Below are 26,566 nucleotides of genomic sequence, written 5' to 3'. Positions count from 1 at the left end.
TTTTGCAGAATATTGCAAAGGAAAATGGACACCTGGGGCTGCTCCTTTATCACTATTGCCTCCTCCACACCATGACCACTTTGCACACCATGCTTAATAAATGTGCATTAAGCTTAACTGGAGACATAATAGGAAACACCCACAAAAATCTGATATAGACTATAATTACCGTATGATACAGTTACAGTCTCAAAGTCTAGATTAAAAAACAACTCAAATATAAAGCATTTTCAAATGTTCATATATATGCAATTTATAATGTATCTTTAAATTTATGCTGTCAATGTCATTGCTTTCATGTCTACTCAATTGGTTTTCAATATTTGGCATTCATAATAAAAATCTGTATTTAGTCAAAGTAAATACTAAAAAATATAAGGAAAATAATACATTTTATTTTTTAAATGATTACATATTTACAATCATAAAAATTTTCATGCATCATGACATGAGATACTGTGCTTTCACAATTATTAAAAATTAAGAATCTTACGAAAATCTAACTTGACTACTTTGTAAAGAAATTAATGGCTGATAGCTCAAGATGTTATCACAATCATGAACAGCATTTAAGCATGAATACCATCATTTTACTTTTGATACTACACTTACAGTATTTAGATCAAAATCTCCTGGGAGCAGTAAGACTGTATGCTGAATTACAGTTACATATGGAAGAAAGCTTTTAATTCAAGATGTCATAACAGTCCACAGTATAACAATATAATTTAATGACAGTTACATGATGGACAAGTAGCAAAACATGCTAGCACAGGGCAGCAAACCGCTGACTAAGCATGCATGTAACAGAACTACGTTAGGTTATAGAAAGTCCTTGACTATTCCCAGCTTTCAGAGGTCACTAAATTTTATAATTATCTCCAAACACTTTTCTTCAAGGTCATTTAAACTTTGTCTAAACAGCTGGGTATGCTGCCAAGCAACATCACCATTTCCTTTGCTCAACTCTGCTTCCAAAATAACTTCAGTGGCACCAGAAAAGTCATGGTAGGAACGAAGATTTTTATCTGTTGAAGGAGGAAAAAAAATCAACACTATGAATTTTGTAATTTAAAGAGCATAGATATAGTGATAGAATGCAATTTCTATAAGCTGACATAGGTTAAAATCAACCTTTAAAAAACAAATACATATTACTCTTTATAGAGGACATGCATCATTTGAAATAATTTTCCCTCTTGCATTTATATCAGTCTTTCTGATACATTTGTAACATTTATTTTATTATAACATGTTATTTCTGATATAATCATTTATGGTTTTTTATTTTAAAAATATGATTTTATGGTAGGAAACAAGAAGGCAGACTTTTTTTGGGGGGGAGGAGTTTGAGGGAAGCAGAGGTAAGTGAGGAAGTAAAAGAATTGAAAATGATCAAGATACATGTGCACTAATTCCCCTCAAAAAATATAACATGTATTACAAATACAGACTAATAAAAAATATTTCTGCTCCAATAATATGAATAATTTGCAGTATGAAAATGTTAGAGCTACAACTCCAATAAATACACGCAGTCTCCAGAGTGATAAACATTTCATGACTGGTTCTCCAGTCAAGTGCTTACCGCCTGTCAGGTCTACTTGTGCTGTATCAGATCGCAACTTCCACTTTACGGTGCCTGTCTGAAAGGTTTGACTACTTGTTTTAATGGAAATGCTCTCTATTTTCAGGCCAACTGACCCACACTCAAACTTCCAAGAAATATAAGCAAAAGATGATCCTTCTTTTCGAGCTAAATACACCTAGAAATTAGGGAAGGGGAAAAGGAACTGTTAGAAAAAAAACTGAACTGTGGAAAATAGTGAAAAGTTTTATTGTAATAGAGTGCTGTGTACAGTTATCAAAAACTAATTTCCCCATCAAAAACATTCTTACTGCTAACATTTTTCTTCTCCTTTATTAGCTTCTTTTCCTGTAGCATCTTTTGGTCTGCAAGAAGTTACTACAAAGGAGGTGTCCCACAAGTGCAGCTCTGAAGGATAGTAAGCCAAGCGAAGTCTGGTAAATTAGTCTTTTAAATTAAAAAGTTCATTTAAAGTGAGGTTTATGATGAATAGCCATTTTAAATGTAACTACTCCCTAATTTATCTTTTATTTACTTTTAATGTTCCTCATAATTTCCTCTTACCTTGAACTGCCAGTATTTCCTTACTTAACTATTTTATTTCATATTGTTTTGTCTGATCTAACTTATCCACATCATAAGCCCCCTGGAGGTACAGATTTTAGATTCATAGGAGGATTTAATTTATTAAGTATTTAGTATTAAAATATGCATACAAACAAATTAGACGCAATTCTTTTACAAATACCTCTTATTCTTTAGTTCTGGGGCAAATTGTTGTATCATATAGAACACATCTGTCTTGGGACCAGGAATGTAGCTCACGGGCACCGCACTGCCTGGGAAGCTTGAAGTCCTGAGTTCAATCCCCAGTGCCAAAAACATTTTAAAAAATTGTCTATTTGCCAACAAATAGCTGTTCAGGTTAAATATGTCCATTAAACTTAAAGATTTTAGAATCAGGAAGTTAAGGATATATAACAACCTATCACTCTCCAAGTAAAATTTGAATTTCTCATACTAGATGTGATTAGTTAACTACTGTTTGTTGTTAAATCTAGGTGTGTTGAAATGTCAATTGTTCAAATTCAGGGAAACCTTACTAAAGCATTCTCTGATGCTTGTCTGAGCTTCCTATACATTCTTCTTTCAGCTGTTCCTAAGAACCTGGGGCTCAGAATTTCACCAATGTTCCCTAGGAGTCATTGGTTTTACCTATCCTAAACTTGTGGGCACCTATCTATAATTATCCATAGCTTAATTACTTCTTCAAATGAGTGGCTAGTAAAGGTTATCCGGGAAAGATGTGTCAAGCAAAAAGTTCCTGGGAGAAAGACAACCAGAAGGAACTGAAAGACGTGAGGAAAGCAATCTTAAGACAGAAACAGGTACATTTAAAGGATACAATGGTGTTTATTACTGAACTGATTAAATATTCAAATATACTGGGAGCAAACAAAAGGTCTATGGTAAAGGCATAATACATGAAGATAAAACAGACCTATTTACAATGCAAATTCATATCATCATTTTTACACAGTAAGTATATTCTGCCTTTGTATTTTATTTTATTTTTGGTACCAGGGATCGAACTCGGGTCCTTGTGCTTGCAAGGCAGGGGGCGGAACCACTGAGCTAAATCCCCAGCCCCTAACTTTGTATTTTAACCAACTCAAAAAATTGTTTGTAGAGATGGCGGTACGAAATGACAAAATACAACACACCCCCACACACATATGCACACATGCACACACACTCACAGTGTGCTTGAGAATTTAAAAACATTTATTACATTAAAAAAAACACCTTGTTGGGAGATGTCTCTCCCAACATTCTATGAGTCTTGAAACCCCAGACCAGAAACAGACTCTGATTCAAAACTTCTAACATTTATTCAGCTAAATTGTACTTCTATATCACCATGACCCCTTTTCCTCCCTCCTTTAGGATTTTTAAATGAATTAATCATTTTTGAAAATCATGTGAAATAGATCTGAACTGATAATTTCTAAGTGATTGGTACTGGAGGTTTGAAAGAAATTGTTAAAAAATCACTCGCTACATTTTCCATCAGGTGGGAGGAAAATTTTAAACATTTTTGTTGTTGTTTTTACTGCTGCTGTTGGTAGTAATAGCATAATGACAGTGGGAGGGCGACAACAAAGGTATAAGAAAAATGTTATGATTTCTTTCCAGTCCTGCCATATGTAACACTGTTTCCTAAATTATATTTAGATCATAATTAATTTACATATTAAACTGTGTTCTATTTACCTGTGCAGTTCACTGTAAAGATCAATAGACTTCCTCTCTGCTTTCCTTAGAGGACGGCCCTTTAAGGTAGCCTGAGAGGTCCTGTAATCTGAAGATGAGCTGTGAGGACTAATTAACCTGCAGCAGTTTACAAAGACAGTTTTATCATCTGAGAATAAGCCATCTTTTTCTCTGGGTGATTATGTATTTATTATATCTTGCTTAGTTTCTATATTTTGATGGGTCTCGACGTTGGCTCAAGAATGCTGTTAATATTTATTCTGTATTGCTAAAAGTGTGCCTTGTGACTACGAGTAAATCTCCCAATTAATATTTTCTTCTCTAGCATTGCACTGTTATTTTTTGGTGAAAACAGTTATCTGTTTATTATAATACTGAGTCATATGTAAATTCTTAAAAGCAGAAACTTTATCTTAAAAAAACAACATTGTCATTAATCCACTCAAAATACGCCTTCTCACTTTAATCACACTTATCCCATAATTCTTGCCACTTTCTCAAAGAGTTCTGGAGGTCCTCTTTTGTGAGTGTCTTTAGTTGCACTATCATGGCTGCCTCAATGTCCTAAGTCCATCCAAAATGTTTACCTTTCATCATTTTATCTCATTTTTTCAGACAGGGTCTCACTATGTAGTTCAGGCCAGCCTTGAACTCACTTTGTAGCCCAGGCTTATCTTGAACTCAGTGATACTCCTGCCTTAGCATCCTGAGTGCTGATATTATAGGTACTCGCTACCACACCCAGCTCATAATCATTTTAACTTTGGGGAAGAGACATTAAGTTGCAGGGTGTCAGATTCAGTGACTAAGGTAGATAAAGACACATCATTATGTTTTTATAAGCTTGCCTTTCTACTGGATAGCACCTGGCAGTAGCATGCAACATATTTCGACCACACCTCATAAAGACATTCATGGAAGAGAACTTGCAGAATTGCTTTAGAAAGTGTCAAAAACAATGGGATGAGTGTGTTAAAAGCAAGGGGAGTATTCTGAGGGGGATTAATGGCAAGGTTATCTTTTTACTGTAATAATTTAGAAATATTTGTCATATTTTGATCATCTCTAGTATACTTAGTTTGATAATTTAAAATTTACCAAAGCAGCGTTTATATAAAAACCTCTAATTATGTTCATATATACAATAAAGATTAAACCATGTAAGTAAGAGGAAAGAATGCTTTCTAAGCTCTCAAATATTCACTTGTTTGTCTAGAGGGGAAAAAAAAGCATATTTTAAAACTACTGGTTGTTCCTAGCTTCCTATCTGCTAGATAAATTTTTCTCTATTGGGTCTTTAAATTCACAGTTTCAATACTGTGTACGGTTTTATATGTTTGTTTCTGTAATCTGTGGATTTACTTAGGAGATAAAGCAGCTGTGCTAGTAAAATCAGTGATTGTGGAGTTTTTCCTGTAGATTGAATTCTGTCTACTATCCCCTTTCCAATCACCAGCGACCCACCCTTATCCCTGTTAGCATCTGTAGGCATATATAGGTGAACACAATCTACCAGTGAGAACAGGACCAGTGTGCTGCAAAACAAATTCTAAGCTGTATTACTCACAATGTTGTGTAACAAACTTGCCCTTCAGGTTGTGGCTATAACCACTATTTTCAGGACTGAGAACAATTTGCATGTCAGCTTCTTTATGTATTTTATGTAGAATATAAATTTTTTTCTCAAAGATGGTTCATTACTACATGCCAGGTTACTATGATTTCCTGGAGGTTTAGTTTTAGCGCACTGTTTGAGCCTGCTCTTTAGTACACTCTTAAAATTAATCTGCTCAGGCTGCTAAGATTCACTCTAAGCTCACAATAAAACAGGCACCCTGCAGACAGTCATTCCTACAGATAGCCAGCACAGCAGCTGCACTTCAAGGGATTTTAATTCAATTCTGGTACACTGGTATTACTCATGAATCTTATTTTTGGTTATTCCGTTTTATCACTAAATTAAACAGGAATCTACTCTCAGTCCCCACTGTATTTAAGACCTTCCTCTGTCTGTCTCTCTTTGGACACTATATAGCCCAGGCTGGCCTTATATTCACGATCTTCCTACATCAGCCTCTTGAGTGCTGATCTATGTTGTATTTCCAATTTATTCCATTTTTACCTTCTTTAGTTACCTCTCTTGGAACACAAGTGTGATCATGTTCTTCTCTTGCCTGAATCTTTCCATGGTTTCCTACTATCCAATTGTAAGGCAATGAAAATCCCTGAGATTTGGCCCCTTTTACCTCTGTAGTCTCATTTCTCATTATTCTCCCCCATATATCCCCACTACTTACTCTTCCCTGGATAGACCAGATGTCTTTCACCTAAGTGCTTTTCTTCGTGCTATTTCTCATGCCCTAAATACCCTCCTGTTCTTGTACTGAGAAACTGTCCCTCTTCCTCCTCTACAAAAGCCCATTCAGATATTTATTCTGAAAAACTTTCACTGACTTAAGAAGTTAGAGCCTCTTCCTTTTAATCTTCCCTTTCTCTGCATCATGCAGAGTTCTAGTGTTCACACCACTAAACAGTTGGCTCACCTGTATCTGTCTTACACTAGCTGATGTATATCATGAGGTTTGCCTCTTAATTCACTCTTTTCTAAATGCAAGGCACAATGTTTGAGATTGTACAAATGAATTCTTGACATGCCGTGCACCAAAAAGTTCTAAAGCAACTACTGACAAAGCGTGATAAAACTGCTCAAAAGTATCTGAGAGCATCCAAGGGATACTGTGAACAAAGCACAATGTCTAGTGTTTACAAAGTCCCAAGGTGGTGTGGGATTTATGCCACATACATTCAATCGCTCCTTCTTACATTCAGCAATATTTAGCAAACACACAGTATTAGGTACTATACTAGAAACATCAGGACAAAGGTGAATGGGGAATAACAAGGTAGGCCTCTGCTTGTGAGAGGGAGAGGCAAACTATTCTTACACATATCTTGAATCAATGTCATGAAGGAGAGGCATGTGGTGTAATACATCTATAAAGAGTAAAATATATCTAGTTATCTGGGATTCGAGGGACTGAGGTTTAAGCCAGTTTTTGAGAATAACAATAAGCCAAACAAAAAGGAAAGTATGGGAGGTTCTGTGGTGAAGGTAGAAGGGCAATGCAGTTACAATGCAGAGGGCAAGTGGTAGCACAGAGTAAGACAGGGCCAGAGAAGAAATCAAGGGCCTGCCTCCAAAGAGGCATGGAAACATTTCTTACAATAAGAGCACTCAATAGCAACTGAGGTTTTGAAGGCATTTCTATAGCTACAGAATGGAGCAAATTTTTGAAGGAATCAGGGCAGATACATGGAGACTAGCTAGGAATTTAAGGGCCAGGGATCTCCCATCTGCCTTGCCAGAGCAAGGACCTCAGTTCAATCCCTGGTACCAAAAAAAAAGGAATTTAACATGAATTTTATTAAGGTGTTATTGCTTACTTCCCTTCCCAAAATGTATACTGCCCTTGATTTAGCTTTTTAAGTATTTTACTGCAGATTATCACTGAATGATGTATCTGCTAAGCAGCAAAATTCAGCAAGTCCACGTGACTCTGGGAAAAGACCTCCCTGAGAAGGTAAGAAGTGGTTCTAAAAATCTGAGAAGAGGCCACATGTGATGTGTCACGGTATGAGGTAGGAGAAGTTGACCGAGAAAGGGCATGGTGGACAATAGGTCTACTTAGAACAGAGGTAGAGAATTCCTAACCGGCAGCATGGTAAAGAACTAGAAACACCAATTTAGATGGAATATACAAGGTTTAATGACAACTGTTACTTCTAGGTTATCACTTTCTACAAGTAGATTTAGTATTTTTATTCATTTGATCCTAAATATTATAGTTTGAAATGGACTCATTCAACTGTAATTCCAGTACCCTGGGAGGTTGAGGCAGGAGGCTTTCAAGTTCCAGCCCAGCCTGGTAACCTAGAGAAACCCTATCTCAAAATATTAAAAAAAAAAGAAAGAAAGAAAAGAAAAAAGGCTGCAGGTGTAGTTCAGTGTGAAGGCCCTGGGTTCAATCCCCAATACTGGGGAAGAAAAAAAACCTACCTTGCATAAAAGTTATCAAGGTATAAGCTTTCGTTGAATAAGGATCTGTTTTCCATTGAACAGCCTTAGCATCTCATTTACATCCTTTACCTCCTTCTCATACAATACAACCTTCTATGGCCACAATGTTCTATTTAGAGATCTCAAACCAGGCCATGCACTTCCTCTCTTTTTCCTGCTACTTCCCTGCCTATTGCACACCTACTCATCCTTTAGCGTCCAGCTCAGATGTCACCTGCTCCCTGAAGCTTTGCCCAACACCCACAGCCAGAGATAATACTCCTACCTCAGTGTTTCCATAGCAATGTGCTGATATCCTTATTATAGCACTCTGCATGGTGGTTAGATGGCTGTTTATGCTTCAGTTTCCCTGTTACATCATGAGGGAAGGAACTATATCTTTAACTTTTGACCCATGTATCTAAGAACAATGCCTGGCCCAACATGCATTCAATAAATGTTTGTTGATGAACAAATTAATGTGTAAGACAAATAAGAAATATGCCACAGAACAGCCCTGTTTCTCAGTGTAGAAAACCTTGAAATTTAAAAATTTTTCATTTTTTATGCATTTCTTTAGCTACAGAAGAAAATGCACAAATTTATAATTTCAATAATCCTACATTCTTGGCTTAAAAAAAGATGTTAATTTTCTTATTTCATATTATTATTATTTTGGGGGCGTACCGGGGATTGAACTCTGGTCCTTGAACTTGTGAGGCAGATGGCAGAACCACTGAGCTAAATCCCTGGCCCTTCATATTATTATTTAATGGACATCTATATGGTTAAATACCACATAAACTTTGAAATAAAAACTTATGATCTGTGAGGAAAAAAAAATAGTGACCTTATTTTTGCATTTGTTTGATACTCTAATTAATTTCTACTCCAGTGACAGCACACAGTAGATGCTCATAAACACTGGCAGCTATTAATCTGTTACTTTTAAAATCTATCCAATTTCTTTAAAAGCTCTCTATAAATTAAAACCTATGAAAATCTATTAATATATGCTGCTGACGTTTCATGAATAGTTCAATTTGTTTACAGTGTTTCTAACAAGTAGAACAGTTTAAAAGTGAAGCCTGTTATTTCTTTTTCTTTCTTTTTTAAGCTCTCTCCCATTACAATTTTTTTTTTCAGCTTTAATTGAGTTTATTGGTACGTTTTAGGGATACAGTACAGTTACATTCATTGTTGGGATCTTGTACCTCTACATGACAAGTCTTGGTTCTCATTTTTTCTCCTTGTCCCTGCCCTCTATTTCTAACATGTAACAATAACACGCAAACTGCTATCAGTAAACACTGTAGTACTAGAATCAATTTACTTACATAATATTTTAGGAAACAGAAAAAAATTCAATTCTGCTGTTTAATCGTCTACATTTCTATAAAATGAAAATTTATTAGTTGCTTAGTTTCCTAATACTTTTTTTTGGGTACTGGGGATCGAACTTCGGACCTTGTACGTGCAAAGCAGGCTGTGGAACCACTGAGCCAAACCCCTGGGCCTCCTGATACTTTTGACTCTATGTTAATATGTTAATAGCCTGTATTTAGTAGACTATCAATATGTATCTGTTGGGGCCAGGGATTTAGCTCAGCGGTTCGGTGGCCTGCCTTGCAAGTGCAAGGACCCAAGTTCAATCCCTGGAAAGAAAATAAATTGCAGTATACTTTATTTATTTATTTTTTTTGGTACTGGGGATTGATGCAGTATACTTTATATAGTCATGAAAAAGTTACACAGATCAGTGACGACTATTTTTTCCCATGAAAAGTATTAAATGCAGCCTTTTTGATGAAAATGGATATTTCCTTGATACAAACCAAGAATTTCTAATATACTTTTGACTACATGCTGGTAACGGGATTTCTTTTTCCAAGCTAAAGAATTACTAATATCAATTTTGATATCAGTTTTCACATTATGCACAAATGAAAAATGAAGCCAATTTACATTTGTTTAAACAATGACAAAGGTTCTAAAGAGTATATTATGCATTAAAGTACCATGTTCCAGTCTGTCTCAACTTTTCTGAATATGGATTCCATTTTCCACACTCCATTCTCCCATCCAGAAATGGTTTGACTGTTACTTGAAACTCGGACATAATGATCTTTCACAATATTGTAACAAAGGTACAGTTGTTTAGAAATCTTCTCATTTTCAGAGGGAATGAACAGGGTTTCCTTTCTCTTAAAAAGAAAGCAGAATTAGTTTTTCAACTTCATGGAAGATATTAAAAGAGTAACTACTATGTACACTAGTAAGCAACTCCCTTAACTTAAAAAGAAAAATAATTATACCAAGAGACAATTCAGAAAACAGGTACAGATAGGATATTGATATAACATCAAATATTAGTAATGATGAGAAGCAGGAGCTCTGACTTAATTTTTGTGATTTGTGATCCATCTGAATTTATTCACTGTTTCTCATTTCTACCACCATCACTACCACCACCTATTATTTGGACTACTACAATAGTGCCTAAAGTTGATTTCCTTGCATTTAACTTGTACTTCCTTTCAGCCATGTTCCACACAGTGGTGAAAGTGAGCTTTTAAGAAACATAAATGGGGATATGCCCCTTTCCTGTTTAACTCAATTCAATGAATTCACATAGTACTTAAACTCCAAAATCATTACCAAGGGTTATAGCCCAATATGTTTCTTGCCCATTTGTTTAACTAAGACTCATGTTATTCTCCCCTTTTATTTCTACGCTCCTGCCACGTTAGTTTTCCTTTGGTTCTTTAAAAAGGTACAGCTGGTTCCTGGCACAGGTCCTTAACACATGCTATTCTGGCTAGCTAAAATGGTATTTTTTTTCTCATTTCCATATACTTGATTCTTTCTCATCCTCTTGGCCTCAAACTATGGTCATTTTCTTGGTATTCTAAACTAGGACAGTGTTTGATGGGTATAGCTTAACACTATCATCTGAATATGTGAAATTATTATAAAAGCTCATTTTATCTTAAAATTCTGTACAATTTTTGTATCCTATTCCAAAATAAATTCATGGTTTTAGTATTAAAAAAAACCCTATTTCCTCATATCACTGAGTGAATCTAACATTTGAAAGAGAAGATGCATTTATCCTGTACCCTTACATGCTACTGACTCAATGGCTTCTCTTCCTTATGTATAGCCACAGTAGCACCAGGGATCAGATGGTATCCTGTGCAGTGCAGCCTGTTAAACATTCTAGGCCTACTAGGTGCCAGTGGTATGCCCCCTCTTCCAAGTCATGACAATTAAAATGTCTCCAGACACTGTCAAAGGGCCCCTTAAAGGCAAAATCATTCACTGTTGAGCACCACTAACCTGTCTCAACATCCTGCTATAGTAATTACTAACTGATCAAGCTAGTAAGCAATGCATTTTTGCTACGCTTACCTAGATATAAAATGTCAGGATTTTAAAAGAGTAACATTAAATGTATGAAAGAGAAGACAATTCTCTAGGAAAACCTGTGAATACTGATGCAAAAAAGGTAAATAAAGCAGTTTATTTTTTAGAAATTGATTTTATAATTATGAACTATAATACATGTTACAATGAGCAAATAACACTTTCCAATTACTTTCTTCTCTTTTTTTTCCAGTGCTGGGAACTGAATACAGGGCTTCAAGTATGCCAGGCAAATGCTCTACCACTGAGCCACATCCCCAGCCTCACTCCTTTTTTTTTTTTTTTTTTACCAGGGACCGAACTCACAACCTTGTGCTTGAGAGGCAGGTGCAGTTTGCTGAGCTAAATCCTCAGCCCCCTCATCTTTTTTTAATCAAATGTATTTCAGAATGTTGACACAACATGGCTGCAAATAAATTCTAAAAGATTATCTACTATTTTAGGAATAATAAACGGAAAAGAAAAATAGGTGTTTGTCACCGAACACAACATGTATCCTCACAAACAAGGCAATGTGCAGTAAGAATGACACTGATATTCACGTTTTAAATCTAAGATTAAGATAAAACTGTCTTTTGGAAAATGTAACAATGTTTCTTTCTCTTTTCAAATGATAAGATTTAGTTACAAATTTTAGGATTAACATTTCTATTTACTTTTAAAACACCAATTTTGAAAGGATGTTTTACAATGAAGAAAATTCTTTTTTAAGACCATGTCATTAAGGTGATCCCTAACAACTGAGAAATTTCAAACATTTTCAGAAAGGAAAATAATGTGGGTATATAACCTAATTTGTATTTTTAAAGTTTAATAAACTTACATGTTATGCAAAAGAAAGAACCATCCATTAAAAAAAGAAATGAAGACCTAAATAATATCTGTTTTAAATTGAACACAGCTGTGAATTAAATTAGCTCTTTTTAACCAGCTTCATTTAACTTTATACTTGCAACTTGTATTGCATCAGCAGCAATTTGAATTATTTGTTGAATTTAGCTCTTGTAATTCTATGGCTGATCCAACCCTTCTAATTGCCTGCTACAGATGATAGGATAAATTAAAATGCAAACATAAAATTTACTGGAGATAATTCACTTCTTTTGGGCATTTTCCCTCAGTAGAGGAATGAACTGCATCAATGGCAAATTTATAAAAAGTTGTACAAATTTTAATTTGCTTAGGTCTGTTTGAGACTGATAAATGATGAATTATTTTTGTTTTAAGGAATTATTATTTAATATTTTTCTAGCTATGTATATTAAATACTCTACAGTGATTCAATTTTAAGTTCCCTAGGGCAAAAGACAGTCTATTGCACTTTTAAAATGTTCATTACAGAACCAAGAACATTGACCTTCACCTGGTCCATAACTAGGACTTAACTAAAGAAATTAATTTCCACTGGGCGTGGTGGTGCATGCCTATAATCCCAGCACTTGGCAAGGTGAAACAGGAGGATTTCCTTGAGTTTGAAGACAGCCTGCGTGTGACATAATGAGTTCAAGGACAGCCTGAACTATATAGTGAGACCCTGTCTCAAAAAAACACCTAAAACAAGGAGGGTGGTTAAATTTCCACTGTTATTTAATTTCTAGTGACCTATCAAGTGACAACAATATTAAACTAAGTCTGTTAATATAACAGAAGTCACACCAACAATAATTTCTCATTGGGTTTGTGGTACATGCCTGTAGTCCTAGCACTGTATTTGGGAGACTGAGCGGGATTTCGGTGAGTCTGAGGCCATCATGGGCTACAAAGCCAGTTCAAGGCCAGCCTGAACTATAAAGCAAAAGCTTGTCTCCAAAAGCAACCAAAAAACCCTCAAACTCAGTAATTTCTTGCCAATACCAGATATGAAACATACTTTCATTACCTGAATTACCCAAATTCTGTATTTCTCCATTGTGCTTTTTAAAGTTTTCATATGGGGAAAAACAAAAAGTTGTTTTTTAATGTATCACAATCTCATTTTAAAAGACCTTAATAGGCACTTTTAGTACTCACCAAAATGCAAACTGAAATTGGAAAATTACTCTATATTATCAGAACTGTTTAAAAATGAAAAAGATACTGTAATAGCAAGTGAAGGCAAAGATGTAAAAAATCATGACCACGGCCATCTTTCCCACACAAACACAAATGTGGCCATCATTTCCAAAATCCTGAAACAAATTAAAGTTATGAACTGAGGTGCCACTGTAGGTGCTAAAATTTTTAAAACTCGTTAAGAAATATATTTTGGTATGTTTTCTGTCTGTTCCTTAGTAAAGCTGTCCTCTACTAAAAACAAAGGTAAAAACAGGAAAATTCTACTTTCAAATGCTAGGCTAACTCTTTTATGATTATACTATGTCAATCAATTATCATTTCTCTTCAATTGTTTGCATTTCTAAATAGTGACTGAAAGGTCATGACCAATGCATTTTTTCTGTACACAAAGAACATATTATATGAAGCAGAAAGTAAAAATAACTATTATTCTAGAATAAATTAAATACCTCTAGACCCACTTCACCTCGAGCTACTCTCCAAGCCACCGACCCAGATATTCTTCCACCGAGTTCTCCAGGATTAGGGGTTTTGGGAGATATAAATTCAACAAGTTCCACAATTATCCTCTGCAGAAGTTCTTTTCTTCTACTTTCTGATAAAGACAGTTGTCTCTGTCATTAAAATTAAAAAAAGGTAAGACTAAGGGAATGTAGAAGTCCAACTCTAAGCAAGAGTGTAATTAAAACGTAACATTTGTATAATATAGTTCTTAAAAAAAGTAACCAATTTGATTTCCATATACATTTAGAAAATGAAAGGAAAACTGTGGAAAAACGTGAAGTTTATGCTGAGAAATCATTTAACACATACTTCTCTACATGCCTTCTATTACCCTAGATTGAGAATGGAAGTAGCACTTTCTGTTTTGGCTACGATGGACTAGGAAGTTGTTATGGCTAGTGTGCCTAGATGTCTCCCCAAACCCTCATGCAGTCATAGGCAGGATTTTTTCAGAGATGACTGAATCTTGAATGTGTGATGCTGGGATTAAGGGCATGTGATTATTAAATTAGTCCACTGAATGGGTTTGGCACCTGCCCTAAACTGGGTAGCTTAGACAGACTCTAAAAGGGGCAGAGAGAAGCTGCTATGGTCACTTGCTTACTTTTCCTGCCTCCTCCATGGCTTGAACTGTTTTTCCTCTGCAATACCCCTCGTGCCATTTTACCCTGTCATGGAGCCAGCCAACTATGAATGGTAAGTTCTATGAACTATAAGCCAAATAAACCTTTCCTCCCTTAACTTTGGGTGTTGGGTATTTTGTCTCAGTAATTAGAAAACGTAACGGAGATAGAATTTGCTACCAGGAGTGGAAGAATTTGGTACCAGTATCAGGGAGGCTTCCACTCGTATTTCAGAAGAAAGCCTGGGAGGCCACGCTATGTACCTTTGAGAGGACAGTGTGTGAAGCTGTGAGTGTGAAGCTGAAGGTGCAAAGGAGTTCCCAGGAGCCTGGAGAAGCCAGGAACGTAGACTGAGGAAAACTCTACGGAGGGAGCACAACTGGCCCACGAGAGAACCGGTGGGAGCTACAACCACAAGAAGTGCCATAGGGGTGGGGCCCTCCAAGCCCTTTGGAGTTTACATCTTGCCAAAGATTGCCCTGGATGCTGAACACTGAATTACAGGACTTAATGTTTGCCCCACTGGGTTTTTCACTTGCTTTGTTCCTGTCCCTTTCTATCCCCTAATTCATACTTTTTGGAATGGAAATGTTTATCTTGTGCCCTTATACGTTGGAAGTGTTTAACTTTCTTTTCATTCATATAGTACAGGGACTCACAGCTAAGCCTGCCTTAAATCTCAGAGGAGAATTTGGATTTAAGACTTTTCATCAGTGCTGCAACTGTTAGGACTTTGGCAACTCTTAAGAGATGGATTAAATGCCTTTTGTATAAAGGGATGTGTATGAGTCTTTGTGGGGGGCAGAGGCAGAGTGTTACAGCTTATGTTCAGATGTCCCCACAAAACTTCATGCGGTCACAGGGGCTTTTTCAGAAGTGGCTGGATCTAGAGTGTGTGACTGATTCTCGGTGCAACACTGGCATTAAAGGTGCTAAGATTATGGGTGTGAGTGCTAACTTCCCTAAGGACAGATAGCCTGGATATAAGGTAAGGGACAGGAAGAGGCTTGTTGCTAGTTCCTTGTACTTCTGTCACTTGTCACTAGCTTGCTTTGCTACCTTCTGCCCACTATCAGCTGTTTATCTTTCACTAGCATTGTGTCTGCCATGCCACCCTGCCTTGGAGCCAGTCAATTATGGAGTGGAGCTTCTACAAACTGTGAGCTAAATAAACCATTACTCTTTTAACTTTGGGTGTCATGCATTTCATTTCAGCAATGAGAAAAAGTAAGGAAGACAGAATTTGGTACCAGAGAAGTGGGGTTGGTGCTGTGACTGTACCTGACCACGTAGTTCAGGAGACTTTAGAACTGGCTTGTGGGAAGAATTTGGAGAGGTTCAGAGATGCCTGCCAAAAAAGCAGCCCTGGAATGCCTAAGGCTGTACTTGATAGGAGATTCTGGGTAGAGCTCAGAAGACCAGAATGGTGATAGAAATGTTGCTGGTAAAGACCAGGCTTGCGAGGTTCTGCTGGGAAGAAGGACTGCATTGGCTAATGGACTTCAGACACTATGAGTTATAGTTTGGCACAAAGTCTGTCTGAATTTTGTTCATGTTCAGAGACTTTGCCTGAGATTGAGACAGAGGGTGGAGGACTAATGAATCTGACAGAAGAAATTTCAAGGTAGTCTAATCTTGAGGCCATGGCACGACTACTGTTGGGTGCTTTCAGCCAGATCTATATAGAGAATCAAGAGCAAAGAGTCCAGCAGAATGATGCAAAACATGAGTTTAGCCAGAAAGGAAGTTCCATAAAGTTGCGGCCTGCAAAGATGGAACAGAGAAGAAATTGGTCACTGAAAAAACTAGAAAGAAAAAGCCAAGTATTTCAGAAGAAAACAGAAAATATGGCCTGAAAACATCACAAAAGCAGCAAGATTGCAGCCTTTGTAGCCTCAAGAGTTGCAAAGGTCAAAGACTGCTTTGAGAAGAGTCCAGAGTACCATGTTCCTGAATGTGGCAGCCTAGAGAACTGGTACCTTGGGAGAGGGTTCAGAGTGTCCAGACATCCAAGCACTCTACCCCTACAGCCAAGAAAGAAGGAAGCCTGGGTATTGTTACAGCTCTCAGCAGACCCTGGCATCAACCATATGGTGCTGGTTTTAGGTGCTTGCAGAATGCCAAGAGTCAGGAAGGCTTCCACCTAAATTTCAGAAGAAAGCCTGGGAAGCCACACTGTGTGCCCCTGCAAGGGCCATGCGTGAAGTTGTGTGAGCCAAAGCTACATGGAAACCCCAGGTTTACCAGGAATGAGGATCATCAGAGGAAAGCTGCAAGGAGTGAACATAACCAGCCCAAGAGAGACGCTGTAAGAGCTGCAAACAGCAGGGCTATACAGGAGGAGCCACCCAAACCCTTTGGTGTTCACATCTTGCCACAAATTGCCTTGAATGCTGGACATGAAACTATGCGATTTAATGTTTGCCCTGCTGGACTTTGGTCTTGCTTTGTTCCCATTCCTTCCTATGCTCCTCTTGTACCTTTTGGAACAGAAATGTCTATCTTCTAACAATGCAGCTTGGAAATGTTCAATATTCTTTTCATTTGTAGAGGAGTTCCCAGCTAAGAGTTTGCCTTAAACCGCAGAGGAAACTTTCTGAACTTTTCATCAATGTTGAAACTGTTAGGACTTTAGCAACTCTTGCATAAAGGGATGTGCATGAGTGTTTGGGGGGCAAGGAATGAAATGTTATGGCTTATGTTTAGATGTTCCCCCAAAGCCTCAAACAGCCCTGGGTGGACTAAATCTTGAATGTGTGATCCTGGGATTAAGGGCATGTGATTATTAAATTAGTCCACTGAATGGGTTTGGCACCTGCCCTAAACTGGGTAGCTTAGACAGACTGTAAAAGGGGCAGAGAGAAGCTGCCATTGTTGCTTGCTTACTTTTGCTGTCTTCTGCATGTCTTGAACTGTTTTTCCCCTGTGGTGCCCCTCTACCATGCCACCCTGTCAAAGAGCCAGCCAACTATGAACTAAAATCTCTGTAAACTGTACGCCAAATAAACCTTTCTTCCTTTAACTCTGGGTTGAGTATTTTGTCTCAGCAATGAGGAAAACTAAGACATTTGTGTTTTGTCAAATGCCTTGCTAAGAAAAGGTAGAGAGAAACATATATATACACATATTCAAACACTTGTTTTGGATGCAACAGAAAGCTTGCAAGAAAGCCAGGACTTCAGAAGTCAAGATACCAAGAGGAAATGAACTGAGGTGAAGGGAACACACTGCACTTCTCTCTACCTCCAGGTCTTTGCCAATTAAGCAGCATGAAAAGAAAAGCCTGTAAAACTAAGCAAAAATTGGTGACCAAAGTGCTGAAAAGCAAAGCAAAATTCTTAGCAGAATGAAAGTGCAGGAGAAAAAAATAAATTAGCAATTTATGTTTTCTAAGACAAGGGGGTCTTGCAAATAATCCAGGTTTTCAGGTTGAGATTGCTTAAGGGCAACAAATGAAAAATAAGAACAAATTCCAAATAAACTGAGACTTCACCATGAATGTCAATTACTAGATTAAGGTGATCTGCTCTATTCTGGTTGCCAGCCAGATGCAAATTTAGTTTACTTCTAAATTTCGAGAAAAATCCACATGTATACAATTAAAATTTTTACTACCAAATAAGTATAAAATGAATCTTCCTTCTTAGATCTTCCCAATTCCTCTTCTCCTCAGAAGTAATCACTGTTAATAATTTCCTGTGCCTGATATCAGAAGGATATGTATGCTTTTGCACATATAGGTATATACATCCAGACATGAATGTGTGTCATTACATTAAAGGTACTGTTACTTTGATCAATACAACATATTTTTATACCACATACTGATATTGATATTGTTACATTAAACTTCAGGAAGTTAGTATTTAATTAAGTCCTCAAAAATTTCCATGAAAAAGACATTTAACATATTAAAATATTCTTGCTTACAAAATAATTCTACTACTTTAAAAACTTCAATGGATTAAGAACTGGCTATTCTTTTTGTTTTGTTTTTTGAGACAGGGTCTCACTATGTAGTTCAGACTGCTCTGGAACTCATTGTATAGCTCAGGCTGGTCTCGAACTCAAAACCTCCCAAGTGCTGGGATTACAGGTGTGTGCCATCACACCCGAGGGCTATTCTTAATTATATAAAGAAATTAAAATGTTTCCTCAAAATTGATAAATAAACATCACATACCTGCTTATTAAGCCCATTAATAGTCTCTCGAAGTAATCCTTCTGTTATTACAGTTCTTCTGGAGATCACCTCTTCATGTTTACAAGAGTATCTCCAAGTGACATCAACTACCTGAAACAGATAACAATACAAGTATTTAATAAGATTATAACTTTCAATCTTTATTTGATAAATACCTAGAATACATGTAACTTAAATGCAATTTAAGAAATACCATCCTTGGTTTAAACTTTAAAAACCTGTGAAGGAAGCTCAAGAGAATATGTTTGTTTTTTAAAATTTTCTGAAAAGGTATATACTTCCAAGAAGCACTCTGATAAAAAGATGAAAATTTCAGAATACTAGCTTTTTAAGAATTATCAACAAAGCTGTTCCCACAAATTAAATAAGTAGAAACTTTTATCTATTTCATTGTATTAAATTTATATTATAGAACAACTTTTTTGGAGGTGAACTGGGAATCAAACTCAGGACCTTACACTTGCCAGGAAAGTACAGTGCCACTGAACTAAATCCTTGGCTCTACAACTCAGTTTTCATAAAAATCCAATGACAACTCAACAGAAAAAGTAATCTTTACAACAAATGGTGCTAAAACAATTCATTATCCGTAATGCCAAAAATGAATTTCAATCTATACTTGGAACATATTAAAAAATTAACTCAAAATAGGTTATAGACTAAATGTAAAGCTAAACATATATAGTTTCTTTAAAAAAAGATAATTATCATTATGACCTGGACTAGGCAAAAATTTCTTAGCTATGACATGAAAAACCACAATCTATAAACAGGACTTCATTGATTTGGTCTCTTAGAAAGTCATTAAGAAGCATCAGGGGCCAGAGATTTGGCTCAGTGGTTCTACTGCCTGCCTTGCAAGCACAAGGTCCGGAGTTCAATCCCTGTTACCCCCGAAAAAAGCATCAAGCCGGGCGTGGTGGCACATGCCTGTAATCCCAGCACTCGGGAGGCTGAGGCAGAAGGATCGCTATGAGTTCCAGACCAGCCTGGGCTACATAGTGAGTTCCAGGTCAGTCTCAACTACATAGTGAGACCCTGTCTCAAAAAAAGCATCAAAAGCCACTAACAAGGAGAAAAAAAACTTTTGCAAACCATGTATCTGATAAAGTGCTTATATAAGAATATAAACAGAATTCTCAAAACTCAACAGTAAGAAAACAATGGAAAAAAATCAGGAAATGGAAACATATAGATAGAAAATACATAAAAAGATGCTCAATATTGTCTGTTATTAGGAAAGTACAAATGAAAAGTGTAGCAGTACCCATTACAAACCTATTAAAAAGGCCAAAATTTAAAAATTCAACAATAAATGTTAGCAAGGATGTGAAAAAAACTAAGACACATACTGCTGGTGAGAATATAAAATGATGTAATCACTTTGAAAAAAAATGGTTCATCGATTCCCTAATTTATATATACACTTACCATATGATCCAACCATTCAAGTGAGAGGCATTAAGTAAAGATAAAAGCAAGTATGTGCCTATGTAAAGATTTGTGCACATAAATATTCATAGCAGCTTAATTTAAATATTAAAGACTGAAAATTAACCAAATTTTCACCAGTGCTAAACTACAGTGCATTCCATACATTGGAATACCAAGAGTAGTAATGATTTCATCAGTGTATGCGAATGATCAGCTTTATTAAGCTGTGCACTTTAAATACATGCAGCTTATTATCATCAATTATACCTTCATAAAACTGTCAAAGAAGATAAAAGATTTTTTGTTGGATAACAATTTTTTTCTGTTATCTCCTACCTCATCTTTAGAAAATGCTATGATATAGGAAAGCTTCTTGCCCCATCCTATTTCATAAAGGAGTGGTTTGTCACAGACATCTTCACATGCATCACAGTGCAGCCACCGCTGATGAGAAGGAGAATAGACTTCTGTCCAAACATGGTCTACTCAAATAAGAAGAGAAGGAAAATAAGGCTATAAAAGTTAAGTGGAAACCACAATGGCTTCTAATATCTATATATGAACTCCTAAGGATCACATCACAGTTTGTAATTTTTGAAATTTTATATAAGTCAGTATTTTGTGGTATATACTACTAGAATAATCACCTTTAATGCAGTCATTTTAGTCTCAATAAAAATAAGATGTGTGTCACTTGAAAGAAGGAAAACACATTAAACACAGTATCACAACTATCAGCCTCAGTTTGCCAATGTGAAGAAAATCAGTACCACTTTTGAAGCTGCACTGTGTTTCTAAAATGCAGAAATACCAGGTCTAACTGAATCTCTTGTTACTGATAATCTACGTTTGACTGTAAAAGAATATATATTACTTGAAGGTTTCATTTAGTTCTAAACATAAAAACACAGGAAATACAAGTAGAACTCTAAAACAAGACAAGCACCTTTAACAAGGAGACAACATGTTATTTTTTAAATAAAGACTATATAATATGGCTTTTCTTACATTATTTTTGTATAGTGATTTTCTTTACTAAATCATTTATAGTAATCCTTCTAAAAATGAAGATTTCTATAGCATATTATACATCCTTATCTACGCAGAAATATTACTATAAGTGCCACGGCAAAATTTTAATCAAAGAATAAGAGTACTAAGTACAGTACCAGACACTGTTCTGGTATATTACAAAAATCTTGTGTTTTCTTCAAAAGAACGTGAGGTTGGTCTTAGTGTTACTTTATGACAAGGCCAGAAAATATGAAAATGATGAGCTCAAAGTGTAAACTTAAGTTGTAAATATACAAAGCCACACTGCTCCTCCGTTCACGCCACATTCTGTACCTGTGTAATCCCACACGTAGCGAGCCTCAAACCCTAAAGCTCGGCAGCACAGTGTGAAACAATTGGCCCATTCGCCACACCGTCCACATCTTGTCTCCAAAAGCTTCTCAGGGTTGTTATATCTGGTTTAAAAAACAATAAAAAACCCAACAGCTTTTATTTGCCATCAAAATAAAAAATTTTAAAGAACGTGTATTACTTATATGCTAAATATTAACCATGCTTCTTGATTTCTTATTTTTAAATACTGATTGAATGGCCTAGAATATGTAAGATACTGTGCTAAAATCTTTATTGAAAAGTGAGTTAAACAGTGGCAATGTCTTCAAGGAGTTTATAGTCCTTTAGAGAGAGGAATTAACAAGTTTACCACATGACAGAATGTGACACAAACCTTACAACAGGTCAGATTTGCTGTAGGTTTACTTCGTACAAAGCAGCTGGGGAGGAGAGCTCATATTTGAAGTGGGTTCTGAAATATTAGTTTGATTATACAGATTCTGTAGGAAATTTATTTAAGGCATTAAATATTAACGGTATAATTAGCTCACTGTGTTAAAAGGTAAAAACTTAAATAAGTTATTCAATAAAGACAATTTTACTTAAAAACTGTTTCCCTTTCCAACTATCATTTTTATTAACATTTTTATTCTTCTCAAGTATTAAAGGTGCTTGCTAATTTGGAAGCTGTTTTCAAAGATGTGTTTAGCACTCTTTTCAAAAGCTACTCCAAATATAAAATTATCAAAAAAAAAAAAAAAACCCAAAAAACAGAGATAGCAAATTTGCATGTGGTACTAAGATAGCTTTTGAGCTGGTACAGCTAAGCAGAAGTGCTCTAGCTAAGACGGATGTCACCCATGAGCCCAGCAGGCAAAAGAGGCAGAAGAAACAGGGGCATGAGTGAGCTGGCTCTACAAAAACAAATTTGTTGAGCAGATATTTTTGCTCAAGCTAAATTAAATGCATTTAGAACCTAGGTAATTAACTGAAAAAAGCTGTGAGTTTAAATTGAAGATAGTGGCCAGGGATGTAGCTCAGTTGTGCCACGCCTGACTCACAAGCACAAGGTCCTGAGTTTGAACTCTGATACAAACAAATAAAAAAATAAAGAAAATAAAGAAAATAAATTGAAGATAGTAACAGAATCAGAATATCCTATGACTCATCTTCTGTATACACTTCTCGGGCCAAGACAAATGGATCAGATGAGGGGCAGGGTACACCTCAGCTGGCAGTGCACGCATGCTATGTGTAACTCACCTAAATGATGATGATGGCGGAAAAAGGTGGGGGAGGAGAAAAAAAAAGATTAGTCTCTAATAGTGTTTAGGGCTGGGGGTACAGATCAGTGGCAGAGTGCTTGTCTAGCATGGTTGAGGCCCTGAGTTTGATCCTTTGCATTGAAAAAAAAGCATTTATTATCTCAACCCTATACAGAGAATAGATAATAATAAAACAAGAAAATGTTAGGAAAGTAACACTTTGTATTAATATCTATGTTAGCCTGGGCCACTCCACACTACATTGTTAGTTTAACACCCAACTGCCTAAAGAGTTTGAGGATTTAATTATATATAAATTATATAGTATAAATATCATACAGTATGTTATACAGTATATTATTCATAATATGTGTTTATACATTAACATAAACTTTATCTACTAATCTCTGCAAAGGGTTGTACAAATGTATACTGAATGAAGAAATAACACTAATTTTAGATCTTTATTGGGTATTAGATTTTGTTTAGCCTATATTCTGTGTAACAGGGCTGTTCCAAATTAGGGACAGAATTGAGTTCCTAAGCCTTCAAAATTAGGTACCTATTTCAAAAACATGGACTTTGTAAGTATTGCTAATTAGAAAATATGACATGATTCTTATATATTAAAATAATAAAAATGAATTAAAAAATTAAAATATCCTTATTTAAAAGTTAGAGATATGAGGGATAGGTCAGATTTGGTGGGCGGGTGATTCCTAATTAAAACATATTTCTGCCTTTATAAGAATATAATGATTATATTACATTACACTTACACCTATTTCATGATTATTTTCAGTATACTGCATTTACTACAATAAATCAGAATTATTCTTGTTAGTATTCTTATTGTATATCAGAATTATCAGAAAATTTAAAATCATGTATTAAAAGAGTACAAGATTCTGGGGATTAAGCTCAGTAGTTTCGCCACCTGTTTTGCAAGCACAAGGACCCAAGTTCAATCCCTGGTACCATGAAAAAAAAAAAGAAGTACAAGATTTGGAAAATTGAAAATACTGTAACTATGCTCAAAATGTGTAATCTAGAGCAACAAATTTCCTATAAAAGAACAGAAGGTAAATATTTTAGAGTTTGTAGTTTGTATGGCTTGTCTGTCACCAATATTTAATTCTGTTGTTGTAGCCTGAAAACAGTCACAGACTCTAAGGAATAACTCTAAGCATAGCTGTATTCTAATAAAACTTTATTTAAAAAAGTAGGTGTGGCTGGATTTAGCCTACAAGTCACTGCAAGCTGCTGTTCTAAAAAATGTATTTCTAATAGTTAAAATGAAAATTTAAGAGTTTATCTTATAAAAAATTCACTTTTAATCTTTTCATTAAGCGATTACTCTAATTTTGTTTTCCAGGTACCCACCTTGGGAATCGATTGCTGAACTGGCATGCAACACAGTAATGATCTTCTACAAGGTTTGCACCCCACTTTAGCTCATCCTCATTGGGCATTAATGATTTATCTCTAGATACAGTCTGTCCACCACATTTGGTGCATGAAACATCATTTACCCAGTGAAAAAATTCCTCCTTAAACCAGTGTAAGAGCTCCAGCAAAAGAAAATCCTCATCACTTATATTAGCACCTGAAAAGTTAAAGAGAACCAAGTGAGATCCAAAGCTGACAAAATATGAAACTGAAAATATTCACACATATTATATGTATTCTCAAATTGGGACCTGAAATATATGAAAATATAGGATTATATAAAAGGCTTTCAAAGATGCAATAATTGCCCGTATATAACAATCTAAACTAGGCAGAAACATAATGACTTGTGTAATTACACATTTAGAACAACAGTACATTTACTGCTCTGCATCTATCCTCTGACATATATTAACAAACTAGTGAAACATAATGACTCTCAGGGAACTAGAATTGAAACACAAGAGAGATTAAAAAGTCTAATTGTGAAAATCATTTAAAAATGACTACATTACAGGCGGGGGATACAGGGGTTACAGCTCTTGCCTATTATGTACAAGGTCCTGGGTTTTATCCTCAGCATCATAAGTAAATAAGAATAAAAAATTGAAAAGGCCACATTAAATTTCTTACCATAAAACAAAATAAAATCATAGGTAGAAACCACAGAACACCAAACGTTTAAAAATATCCTGTTACAGTGGTTCCACTGCCTGCCTTGAAAGCATAAGGTCCCAAGTTTGATCCCCAGTACCAAAAACATAAAAGTGTATAAAAATACCCTGTTAAGATTTTTTTCCTCAGGGCTTCAACTATATAACATATCTGCCCACAGACAATGATCACATAAAAAGACAATCATGTCTATAGAGTACCTGACAACCTAGCCAGTAAACCCGACAGATAATATATTATGCCCACATTATCAAATGAGATATCTCCTGTCATATTCAAGACCATAGTATCTCTAGAAAGAAGGGAAGGAGATAGGATAAAAAATCAAACTGAGAATTTAGCTCAGTGGCACCACACCTGTATGGCAAGTACAAAGACCTGAGTTCAATTCCCAGTACTAAAAAAAAGAAAATCAAAAAATGAAATCAGGTTTATATATACAATGAGCTCTCATTTCTATCATCAATGTTTCAATATTAGAAAGAAATAACATGCATACCCATGTTAAAAGAAGCACAATTTTTAACAGCTAAATCTTGGAGGCAGGCTGCATGTCCATAAACAGATGAAGGATAAAGAAATTGTGGTATTTACTTACAATGGAGTACTAGTTAAATTACCATTATTTGCAGATGACACGATACCTGCAAAACTCCACCAAAAGACTCCTAGAATTAATTCAGCGTGTAGCAGAATACAAAATCAACACTCAAAAATCAATAGCATCCCTATACAAAAATAACAAATTTACCAAGGGAGAAATTGGGGAAACAGTACCTTTCACAATAGCATCAGGAAAATTTAAATACTTAGGAATCAAAGCAGTGAAAGACCTATACACTGAAAATTACAGTATTCTAAAAAAGGAGATCAAAGAGGACATATGAAAATGAAAAGACATCCCGTTTTTGGATAGGCATAGCCAATATAGTGAAAACGGCCTTATTTCCAAAACTGCTATACAAATTCAAAGCAATTCAAATAAAAATACCAACAGCATACTTCGCAGAACTATAAAAAAAAAAATCCTAAAATTCACATACAACCATAATAGACCTAGAATAGCAAAAGCAATTCTGAAAATTCAAATAAAAATACCAACAGCATACTTCACAGAACTATAAAAAAAAAAAAATCCTAAAATTCACATACAACCATAATAGACCTAGAATAGCAAAAGCAATTCTGGGAAACAAGGATGAGGCAGGAGGCATCACAATCCCTGACTTGAAGTTATGCTACAAAGTTACTGTGATAAAAATAGCACAGTACTGGCAAAAATAAAGCAAAAAAAAAAAACAACCAAAACAAACCAAACCAAACAACAACAACAAAATAACTCAAGGATTAATGGAATAGAACAGAAGATGAAGAAACAACTCCAAGCACACTTAGCTACCTTATCTTTGACAAAGGGGCCAAACACACTCACTAGAAGAAAGACAGCCCCTTTAATATACGATGCTAGGAAAATTACTTCCCATATGCCAAAAATTGAACCTAGACTTACATCTCTTACCATACAGTAAACTAAAATCGAAATGGATCAAAGATCTAAATATTAAAACAGAAACACTAAATTTGCTGGAAGACAGTTATAGGCAATGACTTTATGTACAAAAACCCAATCATGGAAATATATAAGGAATCAACAACTGGGTTCAT

The 26,566-nt window shown here is 35.6% G+C and overlaps 1 protein-coding gene across 2 annotated transcripts in view; it reads right to left on the bottom strand.

Annotated features, from left to right (window-relative positions):
• Nucleotides 1-450: 450 nt before the first annotated feature.
• Ngly1 (N-glycanase 1) overlaps nt 451-26,566 on the bottom strand; it is a 70,439-nt gene continuing 44,323 nt past the window's right edge. The window contains exons 5-12 of one of the 2 annotated variants that reach the window (XM_010640166.3): nt 24,161-24,383; nt 21,513-21,634; nt 20,502-20,647; nt 18,711-18,821; nt 13,850-14,014; nt 9,938-10,123; nt 1,589-1,766; nt 451-1,028 (exon numbers count right to left, since the gene is read on the bottom strand). In XM_010640166.3, coding sequence (XP_010638468.1) covers nt 853-1,028; nt 1,589-1,766; nt 9,938-10,123; nt 13,850-14,014; nt 18,711-18,821; nt 20,502-20,647; nt 21,513-21,634; nt 24,161-24,383 — 1,307 coding nt within the window. In that variant the 3' untranslated portion in view covers nt 451-852. The remainder of the gene's footprint in view (nt 1,029-1,588; nt 1,767-9,937; nt 10,124-13,849; nt 14,015-18,710; nt 18,822-20,501; nt 20,648-21,512; nt 21,635-24,160; nt 24,384-26,566) is intronic. The other variant, XM_010640167.3, reaches the window with a different exon arrangement.

The sequence above is a fragment of the Fukomys damarensis genome, unplaced genomic scaffold, assembly GCF_012274545.1.
Source record: "Fukomys damarensis isolate Sample0158 unplaced genomic scaffold, DMR_v1.0_HiC HiC_scaffold_28, whole genome shotgun sequence".
NCBI lineage: Eukaryota > Metazoa > Chordata > Mammalia > Rodentia > Bathyergidae > Fukomys > Fukomys damarensis.
The sequence above is the reverse complement of the archived record's forward strand: the minus strand, read 5'-3'. Positions and strand labels throughout refer to the sequence as shown.